The sequence below is a fragment of the Podarcis pityusensis genome, assembly GCF_964106645.2.
Source record: "Podarcis pityusensis genome assembly, chromosome: 2".
In the NCBI taxonomy this organism is placed as follows: domain Eukaryota; kingdom Metazoa; phylum Chordata; class Lepidosauria; order Squamata; family Lacertidae; genus Podarcis; species Podarcis pityusensis.
Window position 1 is genome coordinate 13673593 of NC_138029.1, and position 17763 is coordinate 13691355.

A 17763-nucleotide genomic window follows, 5' to 3' on the forward strand; every position below is an offset into this window, starting at 1 on the left:
AGATCCAGTCATGCTGAGTCATGGTAGGTTTATTGACTCACTTATGCAGAGGCTGCTGCCTTGAAGCATCTGCTGACGGAGCCGTGAAGAGCTGATGGAAAGGGCCCTCATCTTGGTTAGCAAAAGGAGGCACTGACTGCTAGGACTCAGCGGGCCAGCAGGATGCAGTACTCATATTTACACTAGTGATGGAGGAGGAGATGCACCTACATGCCACTCTTGTTCTGGACTTCCAGACCCTCCAAGTGTCCCTGTTTTCTTTTTTCTTTTTAAATGATATTTATTGAGATTTCAAAAACAGAAAATTACATAAAAGACAATGAAAAATATAGAAAAAAAGAGAAAAAACATACAAAATGCAAAGTATAGAAAAAAATATCAATTGGTTAATTCAGCAATTCCTTTCCCTCTTTGTTTTTGTCTTAGTCCTTTAACTTAATATATTATAGCTTTAAATTCTCACCTATTAATTAATAGGCAAGTGTCCCTGTTTTCCAGGGACAGTCCTGGATTTACAGAGTTCACCCCAGTTTCTGATTTGATCCCGGAATGCCCCTCTTTTCCTTAAAGGAAAAGGTAAAGGTAAAGGGACCCCTGACCATTAGATCCAGTCGTGACCGACTCTGGGGTTGCGGCGCTCATCTCGTTTTATTGGCCAAGGGAGCCGGCATACAGCTTCCGGGTCATGTGGCCGGCATGACTAAGCCGCTTCTGCCGAACCAGAGCAGCGCACGGAAACTCCGTTTACCTTCCCGCTGGAGCGGTTCCTATTTATCTACTTGCACTTTGACGTGCTTTCATCCCTATTTTCATTGAAGAAATGTTGGAGGGCATGGACTTCTAATTTTGACCACTACTGAGTTTTCTCTGAGGACAAGGCTGCAGGGCACTTAGGGATGCTTGTCAGTTTCAGTTTCTCAATCCCTGTCCACAATCTTCTTGTATACAGTGTTGAATGCATGTTTTTTGCAAAGCAGTTCCCCCTGATATAATGCATGTTCGTATGGCATTTTCACTAATGCATACATTTATGAGTGCAATTTATACTAGCATATGTATGTTGGTACACCTGACTTGGCTGGAGGACCGCAGTGCAAAATTCAGACTGCAAATTTCAAAGGATAGCCACTTTTTGGTTCGTATCACAGCAGGGTCTCAATGCAGAATCTTAACACACGAGGCGGGATATATTTCTCAGTGTGGCTTACTGTCAAGTAAGCTTGCATGCAGTTTGACTGCATGGAGATGCAGGACTGTCTTTGCTGAAGAATTAGACCTTATGGAGAGTCTTAAAGGAGACAGTGGAGGCAGCCTGATGAGTCACAAAAGAGGAGATTCGGGCGTCCAGAACTGATTTTGACCCACGATTCCTGGGATAACTGAGAAGCACTTACAAACTAGCGTTACCTGAGCTCCTAGCTACATGCTATGCAGTTATTATTATTATTTATTAAATTTGTATACTGCTCTTCATCCCAAAATCACAGGGTGTTTCACAGCATAAAACTACAAAACGGGAACACAAAATACATAACAAAACAAAGGTAAACCTTTGTCCTCTCTCACAAACACATTTAAAAGGCCATAGAATGTTAATCAGCCAAAGGCCTGTTTATAGAGAAATGTTTTTGCCTGGTGCCTAAAGTTACCGTATTTTTTGCTCTATAAGACTCACTTTTTCCCTCCTAAAAAGTAAGGGGAAATGTGTGTGTGTGTCTTATGGAGCGAATGCAGGCTGCGCAGCTATCCCAGAAGCCAGAACAGCAAGAGGGATCGCTGCTTTTGCTGCGCAGAGATCCCTCTTGTTGTTCTGGCTTCTGAGATTCAGATTTATTTTTTTTCTTATTTCCCTCCTCCAAAAACTAGGTGCGTCTTATGGTCTGGTGCATCTTATAGAACGAAAAATACGGTATGTAATGAAGGTGCCAGGTGGGCTTCCTCGGGGAGAGCATTCCACAAACGGAGAGCCACCACAGAAAAGGGCTGTCCTTGTGTTGCCATGCTCTGGACCTCTTGTGGAGGAGGCACACAAAGTAGGGCCTCAGATCACAGGGTCCAGATTGGTTCATATGGGGAGAGGTGGTCCTTGAGGTATTGTGATCCTGAGCTGTTTAAAGCTTTATAGGTCAAATCCAGCAGTGTAGTTGGACCAGGATCGGTGTAACATGTTCAAACTGTCTTGCACTGGTGAGCAACCTGGCTACCGAACTCTGCACCAGGTGAAGTTTCCGAACCGTCTTCAGAGGCAGCCCTATGTACGTATATGTATGTGCCAGAAGGAATGTGTTTAGGGTATGCATTTGGAAGACCACTGGTCTGGGGTGTGGGGAGGCGGGGAGAATTTGGGATTGAGAAGGAGTGGACAGCATCTCCCTACACCACTTCCCATTTCCAATTCCCTTTTCTGAAGAAGCTGTTACCTTACCAGAAGAGCAAATATCTAGATTTTGTTGCATACGTACCTGGCTTCATGCATACCATACATTTAAAGCACATGGCTTCCCACAAGGAATTACGGGAATGGTTGTTTGTTAAGGGTGCTGGGAATTGTAGCGCTGTGAAGGGTAAGCTACAGTTCCCTGGATTCTTTGGGGGAAGTCACACACTTGTATACATTTTTATTGACTTTCTGCCCTGCCCTTCCTCCCAAAGGAACCCAAGGCACCAAACACATCCACAATTTTTTTTAAAAAAAATAAACCTAAAACATTCTAAAACAGTTAAGAACATCTATAAACAGTTTAAAACATTCCGAAAATAGTTAAGATTATTTCATGCCGTGATCTCAAGGTTGCCAGGATTGGAGTTCTTCAGCCACCAAACGCCTGAGTAAACAAAAATAGTTTCAGATTCCTCTGTAAAGTTAATAATGTTGAAGACAAAAACATACCATTAGGGAAGGAATTCCACAAGCACGGAGCTACCACCAAAAAGTCCCTGTCACGGGTCAACACCAGCTGGGCAGCACCACCAAAAAAGCTTCACTTGCCAAACTTACAGTCTGAGATGGTTGATAGTGGGGAAGGTGGACTTTTGGGTACTTGTGTCTCAAGCCAATTAGGGCTTTATATGCTACTACTAACATCTTTAATTGGGTCCAGTAGTTCACTGGCAACCTGTGACATATGATCTCATCAGGCTGCTCCACTTACCAACCTAGTACAGTCGTACCTTGGAAGTCAAACGGAATCTGATCGACTTCCAAAACATTCGGAAACCAAAGTACAGCTTCTGATTGGCTGCAGAAAGCTCCTGGAGCCAATCAGAAGCCCCGGAAGCCCCGTCAGATGTTTGGCTTCCAAAAGAGCATTAAAAAACCAGAACACTCACTTCTGGGTTTTGATCATTTGGGAGCTGATTTGTTTGGGAGTTTGAAATCCAAGTTACGACTGTAGTCTCATTCTGCACTGGCAGCAGCCTCTGGACTGTCTTCAAGGGCAGCCCCACATTACAGTAGCCCACACATTATGGTAGTCCAAGCAGGACTAGGGCATGGACAACTGAAGCCAGGCTATCCCATTCTAGGAGTATTTGTAGCTAGGGAAGAACTTAAGCAACCCAGTCAGATGGGCAGGATACAAATAATGTTGTTGTTGTTGATAATAGTAATAGTAATAATAATTTAATAACTTCTCGCCACAAAGCCACCTGAGACTCCAGTGACAAGTTGGAATACTCCCAGATTATGAACTTCTTGTTTCTGGAGGAGTGCAATCCCTTCCAGAGCAAGTCGTAGACCTAATTTCCACTCGTGGGAAACACCCTGTTTTAATGGCACCTATCCATCAATGTTTCTAGAACCTGTCAAACACCTTCATATCCTCTCCTGATTACAATGGAATGCTGAGATAGAGCTGTTGAAGATGGAGTTCTGCTGTTAGGCAGATTCAGCACAGGTTGGGCAAATTTATGGGGACTGTGAAAGCTGTGAGTAGCTAGGATTGGAACAGGAGCTTCAGAGTCCATGTACATTGCAGGGGATAAACACTCATCCTCGCCACGTGCTGCTTGCAAGTATCTAATGCAAGGATTCTTAGCTGAGGGTGCCTGGGACTGTTGGTAGACTGTAGTTTCAGCCAGGCTGGGCCTGTGGATAGGGAGCTGGGCTGGATGGAGCCATTGCGCTGAACTAGCAAAGCACTTCTCATGTTCTTAAGCGTGTGGCAATCACACCTCAGTCTGGACATGCTGTGATGTTCCTGATTATTCAGATCTTCCCCAGGTGCTATAACAGTGGATCTGTCATGTACCAAAGTGTAAACAGTGTCATTATGCAGTACATGGGCTAACTTTTGCTCCCTGGCTTTAAGAATTATTATGTATAGCTAGCTACATTTGCAGAAGGGGATGGGGGTGGGGAGAGATAACATGGGTATTAAATCTGTACTTATCTCAGGAGGCGGCTGTGAGTGTTGCAATTAAGTGTGGCTTTTGAAAGCATGTCTGCACCTGTCTTTGTGCACGAGTTGACATACAAGCTGGTAGTTTTGAATGGCACTCATCTTATTGAGATGACGGACGCGTTTGGCTGTTGATTTGAAAACAACAACAGCAAACCGAGAAATTGCCGAAAAGAAAATGCTTCAAATGATCAAAATCTTTGCTGGGACCCCACACTGAGCCGGCAAACTTCTTAGGCTGCGTTCTTCAAACAAGAGGTTATGCCACTCAAATGCACAATAAACCGTTTATACCTTTTCTTGTGTTCTTATTCTTCTGTTCTCATAGTGGGCTGATTCACGGGACCACATTGGAGGCAGATGAATAACCACATGGCAACTTTCTGCCTCGGTACTCACATGATAAAATGGGGCGGGCAGAGAATAGTCTCCCACATAGTAAAAGCACATGTTTTAGAGCACTTGTGAAATAAGTGTCTGTGCTCACAGGTGATCTCAGCTCCCCCTCCCCCTTCCACAAACTATTAGCCCAGAGGTGGGGTGGTGGAGCCTCCACTGATGTTAACAGATTTTTCTTCTTTTGAGGCCAAGAGAAATGCAGGGCTGACATTTGTCAGGGTCGTGACAGGGAAGAAATTGGTTAAATTTCCCCTCTGAACATACTGCTGTCTTAATGACAACCTGCCCCCCCCCCCCACATACAGGGTGTGCTGCTGTTAGTGATGTTTATTTATTTATTTATTTTTTAAAAAAACTGGTCTTAATGCACAGTTAGCACTCAGATTTCCAGCTTTATTTCCTGGGCAGAAATCAACAAATTAAATTTTTGTCTCATCACTGCATCATTGGCATGCTGTCAAATAGCTGTTAGTGGCACAATCTGGTGGGAATCCTACCTGACAGAAGTGAGCGCAGTAATAATAATAATAATAATAATAATAATAATAATAATAATTTATTATTTATACCCCACCTATCTGGCTGGGTTTCCTCAGCCACTCTGGGCGGCTTCCAACAGAACACTAAAATACAATAACCTATTAAACATTAAAAGCTTCCCTAAACTTTTAGATGTCTTCTAAAAGTTTGGTAGTTATTTTTCTCTTTGACATCTGGTGGGAGGGCGTTCCACAGGGTGGGTGCCACTACTGAGAAGGCCCTCTGTCTGGTTCCCTGTAACTTGGCTTCTTGTAGCGAGGAAACCACCAGAAGGCCCTCGGTGCGGGACCTCAGCGTCTGGGCAGAACGATGGAGGTGGAGACACTCCTTTATAATCCTTTATACCGGTAATAATCAAACGTTTTTTTTAATTTTTTTAAAATAATATTTATTGTAGTTTCACAAAGAAAGAATCACATTAATAAAAAAGAAAAATCTAAGAATAAAAAGAAAAATACACAATACAAAATACAAAAGAAAAAAAGAAAAAACAAAGTAAAAAGAAAAAAGTTAAAAAACCTCCGTCTTTTCATGACTTCTTTTACATTTACTTGTTTCCCGGACCTCCTCATACCTCCCTCTTTTGTATTCCAATTCAGTTTGTTAATCCAGCAATTTCTTTCCCTCTTTTTTAATCCCAATCCTTAATCTTAATATATTATAACATTAAATTTTAACCTATTAAAAACCAATTTTTCCATTCTTTTAACCTTTTTAATCCTAATCCTTAATCTTGATATATTTATTAACTTTAAAGCCTGTACAGCTAGAAGCCACTTAACTTCAATCCAACATCACTCTAACATTCATTAATTTTGCAACATTTTTGTAAATAATCTTAAAATTTCTTCCAATCTTCTTCCACCGACTCTTCTCCCTGGTCACGGATTCTGCCAGTCATTTCTGCCAATTCCATGTAGTCCATCATTTTCATCTGCCATTCCTCCAGTGTGGGTAGCTCTTGTGTCTTCCAATACTTTGCGATGAGTATTCTTGCTGCTGTAATAATCAAACATTTTTTGTGTGTATGTGAACCTTACAAGAGCAGGATAGTCTCCACCTCTTCCCATCAGGAAGGATTATTTTGACTCCATGGCTTTGCTGAGCATTCAGCTGCTGGGGGTGGGAGCTGAATACTTAATTTACAAGGAAAGTATGAGTAAGTGTTCCTAGGTCTAATTCTGAAGCACAAGTGAAAGTGGATGTGAAGAAAGCTTTTCTCAACTACATGGATACACCAACTGCACCCCTTCCTGGAGAACTAGGACCACGCTTTGGTAAAATAGGGGATTGACTACTGCAGTGCACTTTATGTGGGGCTGCCCTTGATGACTGTTAAGAAAGCAGAGCTAATGCAGAATGTTGTGGCCCTCCAGTTAACTTGTGTAAGTTGCTGAAAGCAGATAAGAATGGTGTTGCATTCGTTTCACTGGCTTTCTGTTTGCTTCTTCTCATGAGGCAAGGTGCTGCTTATTTGCTGTGAAAGTTTACACGAGCTGCATACCTAAGCAAGTGTCTTCTTCCATACGAACCCACATAAGCAAATAAAGATTTTCATGAAGGCCTTACTCAGAGTGCTTTCTGCCTGTGAAATGAAATCTATTATATCACATGGCCTTTTTTGCTGTGGCACCCCAGCTGTGGAATTCTCTTCCCAAGACGTCCTACCTGCAAGGGCTGGAAACCTTCCTGATGCTGCTGGACTCTAAACCATCCCTGCCCACTGGCTAAAGTGGCTGAGGCTGATGGGACTTGGAGTCCAACAACATCTGGAGGACCACAGGTTACCTCTCCATCCATGTATTTTTAATCTTTTGTTGGAAGCTGCCCAGCGTGGCTGGGGAAACCCAGCCAGATGGGCAGTGTATAAATAATAATAATTATTAATAATAATAATCCCTGCCGCATGTCATTTTAGAAGGATGGCGATTGCTCAATTGTTTCAGCAGGATTTCATCAGTCAATCAGAGTCAGTTACCAATGGTGTTTCATCGTGGTTTAGGCTGCTTTTTTTAAAAAAAATCATAGCCTATTTGTTTGCTACCTTGCACCTCCTTTTCTGGAGAGTAAAGATAGAAAACCATCACTGCGATGCATGCCCTGATACCCCTACACAGAGCCCTGTTTGTTTAGCCGCAGCCTCTGAGAGAGAGCTGCTCCACGCCCTGCCCCCACACCCCCGCCATATTCCTGCCCAAGCCTGCTGCTCCACGTCAGAGCGGTTTCCACACCTTTCCCCCGAGCCTGTCCCACGCTGGAGCCCTTTCCCACTTCTGCCCAAGCCCATCCCAAGCCAGCACCTTCTCACGAGACAGGGGAGAAGATGTGGAAGGAGCTAATACAGCTCTCCTACGACATAGGTGAGTTGAGATTTTCGTGTTAGATCCAACTCCTGTTCAGGAAAGTCGGAGGCGCTGAGCCAGTTGCTTCTAACCTCCCATCTGAAGTAGAGTTCTGTGTAAGCGAAAGGCTTCTCTCACCTTCCTTTGCTATAAAAAGCAAGCTTCATACTTGATTGGTGCTGTGTTACAGGACTTCAGCAGGCATAGGCAAGATAATTGTGGGGCTTTAAGGAGGTGGGTACTTTCTAATAACCAGCATGGAATGGGTGCTTGTCCACACGCCTCTTAAGGGCTGAACCACCCGTGTATGTGTGCCAGTGTTTCATCACTTTGTGTCCTTACATCTGAACTTGTGAATGCTCTCCCTTGGAAAGGGATTTGAGAACCCCGTGGGTCTTCTTTGAGTAGAACTAGGAGAACAACCCAATGTATGGAGTCCTTGGAAGAAAGGCAGAATCTGAGATGCTAATAGCAAGTTCATTCTCCAAGTGTGGCTCCTTCTGTAGTCTCCAAAGGCACCACCCACATCCCAGAGGGAGGTATCAGCAGTCTTGAGGAAATCCCAGGGTTTGCAGAAGTTCAAAAAATCTTTAGGGGAACAGAACTTCTAAGAGAGGGAAATAATAATAAAGAAAAGCCAGGCTGATGAGAATTGAGCACACTAAGTGAACATAGAAATGTAGATGGATTGTTAGAAAGAGGGAGGGGAACAGAGGCAGCAGGAATGGATTATCCTGAAAAGGGGCATGGCTGGCTGGCTCCACGCGGCAACGCTTTGCTACTAGCACCACTTGGAAAATTAAAAAAGAAAGGAAAACGAAAACCTCTTGTGGTTGATTATTCTGTAATGACTCTTCCGCACGTGCAGGATATCTCTGGATATTTCTGTATTCATCAAGTAGGGTGGTCAACTTTCTTTCCTGGCCTTCCTCCAATGCCTTTAACAACTCGATAGCAAAAGAGAAACTTAGCAGGGGAAGCTTTCTCCATCACCGCACCTGCACTCTGCTGAAAAGCTCCGGCTGCTGTATTTCTGCTTGTCAGGCAGTTGTTAAAAATCAGGAGAGCCTTGCCAGGAAAAAAAGCTGGCAGTCCTATTGTTGAGCGGCAATGGATATTTTTGTGCAAATTAACCTTAAGAATCATACATATCCATGACTATTCAGGGCATACCTAGACACTGTTCTGGCAGTAAGCGGCATGCAAATACAGGATGGCAATGATGAGCTGTATATGTGGGGGTTTGGTGAGGAGTTTCAGCGTTTCCTGTACTTGACAGTGTTTCATCCCATACTGGTCTTCTCTCTCTCAGTCCTCACAGCCAATAGGAACCTGACTGGATATGTAGCTCTTAAGGAGGTTGGTGCAGACTGTGTTAATTGGATTAGACAGAGACCTTGGACAAGAGGCTCAGGGTTCCCCCCCCCCCCACCAGCCTGTCAAAGGCAATGCAGCAAGCAGAAGAAAAGATCTTTGACTTGTCTGTGCCCTATACTCCCCTGCCCTCGAGGATTAGACATGCTCATCAGAAGTGCTGTCTACAAAGGGTTTTTCCATGCTCCACAGTAACATCTACCTGGTGCATGTGGGCGGCAGCTTCTCTTGGCTTAGCATTAGCATATTAGCACCCTAATACACGTTTTCTGGCCATGGAGAACCTGTGGCCCTCCCAGATGCTGAGCAAGGTAGGGGTGGTGGGGGCCGCTTGACCCTGGTGTCATCCCTGGGGGGGGGTGACATTGCCGCTGGTGGTGCCCCTCCGGGATGCTACCTGCTGCTGGTGCCCTCCCCCTGGGGACACACGCCACCGCTAGCTCTGCCTCTGTCCATCCCTGGGTGCACTTTCCCAGGTGCCCAAGAGGCTTCCTCCGCCACTGGGCCCTCCAGACGTTGTTGGACTCCCAACTCCATCAGCCACAACGGGAATCAGTCCAGCAACATCGGGAAGGTCACAGGTCCCAACTCCTTGTATGCGTTGCACCAACATGGCTACCAATTTTGGAAAGTCCCCCCCCCTCCCCAGAACAGTCGGATCATCCATATTTATTTTTGTGGGTGCTTCCAAGTCTTACAGTGGGGAGTACCATTCTCAGGGGCAAAGCCCATGGCGAATGCAACAGGTGCTTTGTGCCTCAGACAGGAAGAACAGCCTCACTCATTGTGGCAGACTAAAGGACTCTCAAACAGATTGGCATTCTGTCTCCAACAGTGGCCAGCCGTAGGCACCTAAGAAGTTCATAAGCAAAGTTATGACAGAGGCGGTCGTCTCTACTCGTTATCAAAGCGGTATGGTTGTTTGGCATGGCTTCATTTCGAAATCAGAGCCAGAAGCTGTTTCTCCTCCACCCACTTGGTTGACTAATACTGTATGTTCTTAAGCAGTCACAAGGTGTGGCGATCATCGCATCTTGTGACAATGAATTCCTCAGGTGAATGTGCAAAGGTGTGAAGTAATTTAAATGTTGCTTATGTAATTTGTAGTACAATGTGTTTGTTCTGTGCATATAATATTCCAGCTGCTATTGTCACATACATAAATAGTTTGAGTTACAGATAGGTAGCCGTGTTGGTCTGCCATAGTCAAAATAAAAAAAATCCTTCCAGTAGCACCTTTAAGACCAACTAAGTTAGTTCTTGGTATATATATACCAAGAACTAACTTAGTTGGTCTTAAAGGTGCTACTGGAAGGATTTTTTTTATTATAAATAGTTTGGTCATCTTTGGACTTACTTGCTAATACACATCCTAAGCTGCCTACAAACTCATTCTGAAACCTGCAGTGCTACGGGGCTTCAAGATCCACAGCCCTCCTGCCCGCCCTCATTTGCAGAATAGTAAAAATGCAAGTTTTATATGTAAAAGGTGCGATTTTCAAAAACGGCGGGAGGTTGCAAAATCCACCTTTCCTTGGCACCGAATTTAGAAATCATGCTGCTGATGATAATGATAATAGTCATATTTTAGCATTCTCCAACTTAACCCTGCTGCTCAGGCAGAGATATTCCTGGACCCCTTTCTCCGCCCCCCCCCCCAATCCCCTCTGGCGGCGCTTTTTCTCCAGAAGTGAAGGCGCGCAAAGAAAGCAAGAAAGCACCGGCCTGCAGAAAGCGTCCCCGCCTCGTCGCGGCGCGCGGGCTGCTGTCCTGCCACGCCAGGTGTGTGCGCGCGCGTGTGTGCGTTCGTGCGCGCGCGCTCGCTCGTTCTGACGACCCGGCCGCCTCCTCGCGTCCCCCCTCAGCCCGGTTTTGGTGGCGGGGGGGGGGGGGGGCTCGCGGCGTGTCCCAGCGCGCGAGGCGCCCGAGAGGCGCCGGAGGTGGCGCGTTTCTACCTGCAGCTGCCACTGCGGAGAGAGCGCGTGTCGTGGGCCGGCTACGCAGACTTTGAGGGGCAGGAGGAGCGGGTCGAGGAGGGAGCCCTCCTCCCGCTCGAGGGCTTGGCGCTGAGTGTGCGTGTGAGTGTTTTCGGCGAGTTGGCTCCGGCCCGCTCTCATTGGGCGCCCGCCTTTGCGCCGCGGCCAATGGCGAGCCGGAGAGGGCGCGCGCGAGCCGCCTGCCGGGGGGTGTAGAGCGGGGGGGGGGGGAGCGTGTGTGCTTCGCTGCGCTGACATTTTTTTGGCGATGCCTCCTGTTACTCCGGCTCTGCCGCTCGCCAGCCCTGCTGCAGCCGGCGCTGCTCCTGCGCCGGCGCTGCTACCCCGGCCGCCGCCGCCGCCACCGCTGCTGTCGTCCAGCCCAGCTCGCTCCTAGCGCTGCTGCTGCCTCCGCCGTCACCACCACCAGCAGCAGCAGCACCGCAGCGGACACGGGGGAGGCGGAGGCGGAGGAGGAAGAAGAGGAGGCGGCGGCAGCAGCTGATCCTCTGCCTCGGCGGCTGCCTGCCATCCTGCTGCGCCGCTGCCAGACGTCAGGTGCTGCTCCGGCAGCGTGAGCTCAGCGGGGATGATCCTAGGTGAGTGACGCTGCTGCTGCTGCTGCTGCCTCCTCCGGCTTCTGCACCTCCTTCCTGCCTGCCTTCCCGCCTGGGTCTCATTCACTTTTTTGCCCTGGGAATCGCCCCCCCCCCACCCGTCCTGGGAAAAATCCCTTACTTATTTCCAAGGCTCCGATCCCTCTCCGACCAACCCCTACGGAGAAGATCCCTCCCCTCCCCATAAAAATTGGGGTCTTTGGCTGCCTGGGATTCGCGAAACGAAATAGAGAGGGGGTGGGAAGGGGGCAATGTTTCCCATTCCTTAATCTCTCAGCCGTCCCAGTGATGCTGCATAGGGCAGAATCTAGACTCCTCTCCCCAAGATCCGGATCGGGAAGGGACGACCGTGTGAATGCCGGGTTGCAGTGCCTCTCGGGTGACGAGTGAAGGGCAATGCTTGGGAGATCGTTCGGCTCGCTCTCGCTCTCTTACCCCATTAGAAAGGGGTTTGTGGTATTACGAGGGAACCCATCACCTTCCTCCCATCTAGCATTGCATCGCCCCCTTTCCCCCTCCCCAAACACAGCTCAGGTCTGCGTCACAAGGTGGAAGTTATTGAACTGTTCTGAACAGCGCTACTTGGGGCGGGGGGGGGGGGGAGAGAGAGAAGGAGGCACGAGGGCTGGCAATGCGGTGTCGGGAGCCGGGGGGGGGGGACACGGCAGAGGAGGGGTGCATTGGGGCAAATGTGGGGGGCAAACTACCCCGGGGACAGAGACAGGGCAGCCAGCGATTGCCTCCCTTGCACTCACACGGAAACAGGGCACCCAGATCTCCCACAAGTTGAGAAACACGACCCCCCCCCCCCGCGACCTTTGCCTGCTTATGGAGGGTCTCTCTGATGAGCTAACCCCACCACTGGGTTGTTTGCCCAGAAGCTGAAGAGGAGGGGTGGGGGGAGAGACAAGCTAGTTGCCAGGCAGGAGATATGGGGGGGGGGGGGTTGAGAGAGAGAGAGAGAGAGAGAGAAAGGAAAGAGATGAGATGAATCCCTTATTCTGACAAACTGTCCAAAGCTTGAAGCATCAGTGTTGACCTAGATCTCTGTGCGTGAGGAGGGGGGGACGACGACTCAGAGGCTCCTCCTCCTCTCTCTTCCCTCCTTCACAGGCGCTTTCCTTTCCTGTTCCATGTGGGAGAAAGACAGGTCTGCTGTTTGAACCAGCTCCCCATCTTAGGTGGGGCTGCTTAGCAACGTGTCTTTTCCTTTCACTTTCCAGGCCCCCCAACAGCAGCGTCATTGAGCTGAATGGTGGCTTGGTTGTTGAGAGATTGGGAACAAGGAACAGGAAGTGGGTTGGAGCTGAGAGCAGGGTTGCAATCCCCTAACACGGGTTAGTTTCCCCCTTTAGGTACCCTTGAGTAACTAAAGGAGGAGGTTAAAAGGTAAAGGGACCCCTGAGCATTAGGTCCAGTCGTGGACGACTCTGGGGTTGCGGCGCTCATCTCGCTCTGTAGGCCGAGGGAGCCGGCATTTGCAGACAGCTTCCGGGTCATGTGGCCAGCATGACTAAGCCGCTTCTGGCGAACCAGAGCAGCGCACAGAAACGCCGTTTACCTTCCCGCCAGAGTGGTACCTATTTATCTACTTGCACTTTGACGTGCTTTCGAACCGCTAGGTTGGCAGGAGCAGAGACCGAGCAACGGGAGCTCACCCTGTCGCGGGGATTCGAACTGCCGACCTTCTGATCGGCAAATCCTAGGCTCTGTGGTTTAACCCACAGCGCCACCCGCGAAAGGAGGTTAAGGTCCTGCAAAAGGTGGCCTTCCTTCCCAAGCAAAAGCGGGGAGCAGTTTTGATCTGTGTCAAATGGCTGTGAGTACATGATCCACAGTTCTGGGTTACTTAATCTGGACCGAGGGACATGATGTTGTGAATGCAGTGAAAGAACAGCGCTCCCCACCACAAACTTACATCTTGGCCAATCCGGAGGTACAGCTACGGTGCATAAAATATATCCAGGAATGGATGTGCCCCTGGAGTTCCAAGCTGGAGCAGATCTAGGCTGCAGAGACAAGCTGGGCCCATGCCTCAGGTGTATGTCTCAGCCATACTAAAGTGCATTGAAAAGAGAGAAGGGGGGGAAGACTTCACTTTGAAGGAGGTGCACAGAGGAAGCTTGTCCTCAGTTGAGTGATACCCCCCCACCCGCATTCCAGTAGACATAATTGAGAGCCTTCTTGATCCCCACTGCCTGGGGGCATAGATTCAATTGTAAAGGAGAAGCGAGCAAAGAAGTGACAGACCTTACAAATGAAACTTGGGTGGGGGGGGAGATATTGACTTGGTTATCTCTTGGGTCCTTTAATGTGCTCTTGTTATGTTGCTGAGCACAGGAGAGGAGTGGGGAGCAATGTTTTAATTTCCCTAAGCAAGAAATCCTGAGCCAGGCCTGTCGTAGTCGTCGTCCCACACAAGGAAAACCTTGGGCAAAATGCAACTAAAAGGGATAACGTCCAGCATGCCTGAGTGATGACCTTCAGAACCCCATCCTTCTCCCAGTCACTCTCCCCCCCCATGACAATCTCCTATCCAGCTCTGTAAGTGCCCATTTTGACCTTGCAAAAATGCATGCGCTTTGGATTGCCTGTTGGCAAATCTCTTTTTACTAGCTGCCTGCCTGCTTTGCCTTGGCAATGCAGGCGTTCTCTCCACTCCACCCTGCCCCCGCACTCCAGCCCAAATTGGCCCCTGGCCTCTATTGCCTGTGGCAGTGGTGTGGCCTGTCTCTTCCCACCCCACCCCCTATCACTATGGATCACAGTAGCTTCCCCTTTTCTGGATGTCTTGCATCTCATAAGGGTCCTGAGGAGGAGCAAAGGTCTGACTTATGGGACTTTGCTGATCTGTGACCCATGTTGTTCAAGCCTGGCAGCCACTTGCCTACCTGTCTGACCTGATTCGTTGATAAAGGGGCTCGGTAACTCGGCCTTCCTTCCATTCACAGTCCTTGCACTTGCATCCTTCGGCTCCGCTGTTGCCTTTTAACTGATTTGGGAGAAGGGCTGTGCATGCAGGTACTTCTCCATGTAGGACTGGGGAAGAATCCCTTCCTGAAACTCTGGAGAGCTGCTGCCAGTCAGTGCTCACAATACTGATTTAGATGGACCAGTGGTCTGACTTAGAATAAATCAGCTTCCCTGTAAGAATCTGCCTCGGGGATTGAAAGGATTGGGGGGAGAGGGAAGGGACTGACTTTATCTCATTCTTGGGCCTCCAGGCAAGGCTTGGAGTTTACTGGGGAAGCTCTTGCTGCCTCTGGTCTGTGTTCACAGCCCTCCTTCTCTCTTGTTGTCTTTCCCCTTACACTTCCTTGCCTATTTCTAATTCTCCACTATGTCCTAAACATCCCTCCCCTTTCCTCACTTTCTCTTTTCTGTATCCATCTGTCTCTCTGCTCCAGCTCTGGGTTTCATGCTGCCGGGTAGCTTGTGTGTGTGAGACATGGAATCGGGCCAGAGTCCCAGGTATTTCCCAGGTAGGTGCCAGACTTGCCTCTGGGGTGGGAAATGCCGCACAAAGATTCCATGGCACGGCCCTGTGGCCTGTGACTTGGTTTTTGTTTCAGCTCCGGCTAATGCAGTTCCACTTACTGACCTAGGCTGGAGAACCCGTGGCCCTTTAAGATGTTGTTGGGCACCACCTCCCATCCCCCTGCTTGTATGGCCAGGGGAGATAGGAGGTGTGGTCTACAAACACCTGGCGGATGACAGGTTCTCTGTCACCAATTTATGGTTAATTCTTTCTCCCACTTCCTCCTTTTCCACTGGGGAATCTTGCCATGGTCTAGCAGAGAGATTGCAGCAAAGATGCTCCTAACCCCTAATCTAGAGGCTTTCCAGATTCAGTCATTGCATGTGGCTTGCAATTCCTCTGCGTCAAATTCCAACACAATCCTGAGCTTCATTGGACACAGTTGCGCAACAGCCAGCTTCAGTCCTGATCAGCCATTGAGAGGATTCGCAGATGCAGGCGGCAAGCAACGTTGTGACAGAAATAGTGAATAATAGTGGTCAGATGGCTGTGTTCTGAGCTGTAGGGTCATTCCAGTGAAGATTTCTGGAAAAGATGGTGGCACAGTCAGTTAACAAGGACAAAACGCACAGGCTCTGTGGGGAGCACCTTTGCTGCTGTGATCGCGGGGCGTGGAGTGTCTCCAACAAGAGGTGTTCAGAGGCAGTGTATGTAAAGGAGAGTTTAGAGAATGGCAGGGGTGCCTGTAACGTCGGTGATGACCTATGCTAGTAAGATGAGTGAGTTGGTCTTGGGTAATGGGATGGGAAGCTGGTGAGTACAGGGCAACAGAACAGCAGTGAGTGTGCCTAGGAAAGGGGATAATAGTGTAAAGAGCGATGACAGCCACTAACTGGGGTGGGGGAATGCCATGCAGTGCCGAGGGGCTGGTCATAATAATGTGCTGTGAAAAGCAGTGATGGAAGTCCTGTGAGTAGTTGCCTGGCAGGGCAATTGCGGGACAGCTCATATATCTGCTCTGCAGCATCAGGACGGACCCCAGTTTATCAAGTGTGCTCTTGGGGCAGCAGCTTGGGCTGAAATTCAGGCCTTTTCTTCCAAAGACTTAATGCCTTATTGTTATTATTATTATTACTACTGGCACGAGACTTTGCAGGTTTATTATCTTCCCAGACCATTAGATTTAGCCTTGCACACATAACGTAAACCAGGGGTCAGCAAACTTTTTCAGCCATGGGCTGGTCCACTGTCCCTCAGACCTTGTGGGGGGCCAGACTATATTTTGGAGAAAAAAATGAACAAATTCCTATGCCCCACCAATAACCCAGAGATGCATTTTAAATAAAAGGACACATTCTACTCATGTAAAAACACACTGATTCCTGGACCGTCCGCAGGCTGGATTTAGAAAGCGATTGTGCCGGATCCGGCCCCTGGGCCTTAGTTTGCATACCCATGACGTAAACTGTCCAGTGCGTCTGTGTGCAGTGTGTTATATCCCCTGGGAGTCCAAACTGAATTTGGCCCTCCTTGCTCAGGCTGGGTTGGGGAACTGGCCCTGGTGCTGTTTGCATTTTAGCTCCCTTGCCCAGTTTCTCAGCCAAATTTGCTTTGTGCTGCCTTTGGCATAGCTGACTGGTTGTTGTCAATTATGCCAGAGGCTGAATGTGTCCAGGATGTGCTGTTAAAAGACGGGTCTCGTTCGGCTTTTGCTTGGAATTGGGGACTGTCTTTTTCTTTCTTTCTAAGAAATCAGACTATTGGCCTGACTAGCTCAGTATTGTCCACTTACTGGCAGTAGCTCTTCAGGGATTCAGGCAGGGGACATTCCCAGCTCTACCTGGAGATGCCAGGAATTCCACCTGAGACCTTCTGCAAGCCAAGCACTACCACTGCACTGCAGTCCTTCTCTCCTGATCTGCCTGACACCTCTCTTATCTCATCTGTTTTGAGAATGCGGGAAGAGGGTTTTTTTTGGGGGGGGGAGTTTGGAAGGACAGTAACATCTAGAAGCAGAGTCAAAACACAGCCAACATTCCAGACACTGGTGTTCAGGGAGAAGCTGGAAGAGTAGGACTCAAGACGGTTGCGTTCTTTGACGATGGCCTTTGGCTGATGAAGTTATGTGAAATAAATATAGCTCCTTCTGTGTCAATTTGTATCATTCCACATTAAGATCAAGAGTTCAGCTTTTTGTCCTGAAGGGAAATGGAAAGGAGCATCAGCAGAATGAAAAGGGGAAGTGTGTGTGTGTGTGTGTGTGTGTGAGAGAGAGAGAGAGAGAGAGAGAGAGAGACTTGTCCAGGTGGCTCCAAAGCTGCTCTTAGCATGAACTTGTAGGTCTAAGCTGGAAATAAGAAGTGGGATGTGTGGCCTGTATCCAGTCCTAGTCCCACACCACACAGAGTGGACCCATTGGAATTAATGGACACATATAACTTAAATTTCATTACTTTCAATGAGTCTACTCTAAGCAGGACTAGGACTGGAGAAGGCTCGCCCCCTTTAAGTTAGTGGCATCTTGCAGCACACGTTACTCAAGAGTCAGGGTGCCCCTGCTGCTATTGGTATAGAAGGGCTCAGTGTTCGTTTGTTTGGTGCTGGAGCAACTTCAGAGTTCCCTTTTCCTTTGCCACA

General features: G+C 48.3%; 1 protein-coding gene across 7 annotated transcripts in view; it reads left to right on the forward strand.

Annotated features, from left to right (window-relative positions):
- The window catches only part of ZNF385A (zinc finger protein 385A), a 211223-nt gene that overhangs the window by 40308 nt on the left and 153152 nt on the right, over nucleotides 1-17763 (forward strand). For 3 of the 7 annotated variants that reach the window (XM_080994805.1, XM_080994808.1, XM_080994812.1), the window contains exon 1: nucleotides 7546-7699. The exons of 1 other annotated variant lie outside the window; for it this stretch is intronic. In XM_080994805.1, coding sequence (XP_080850931.1) covers nucleotides 7663-7699 — 37 coding nt within the window. In that variant the 5' untranslated portion in view covers nucleotides 7546-7662. Of the gene's footprint in view, nucleotides 1-7545; nucleotides 7700-11294; nucleotides 11631-17763 lie in introns of those variants that run through there. 3 more of the 7 variants (XM_080994807.1, XM_080994814.1, XM_080994810.1) reach the window with 3 other exon arrangements.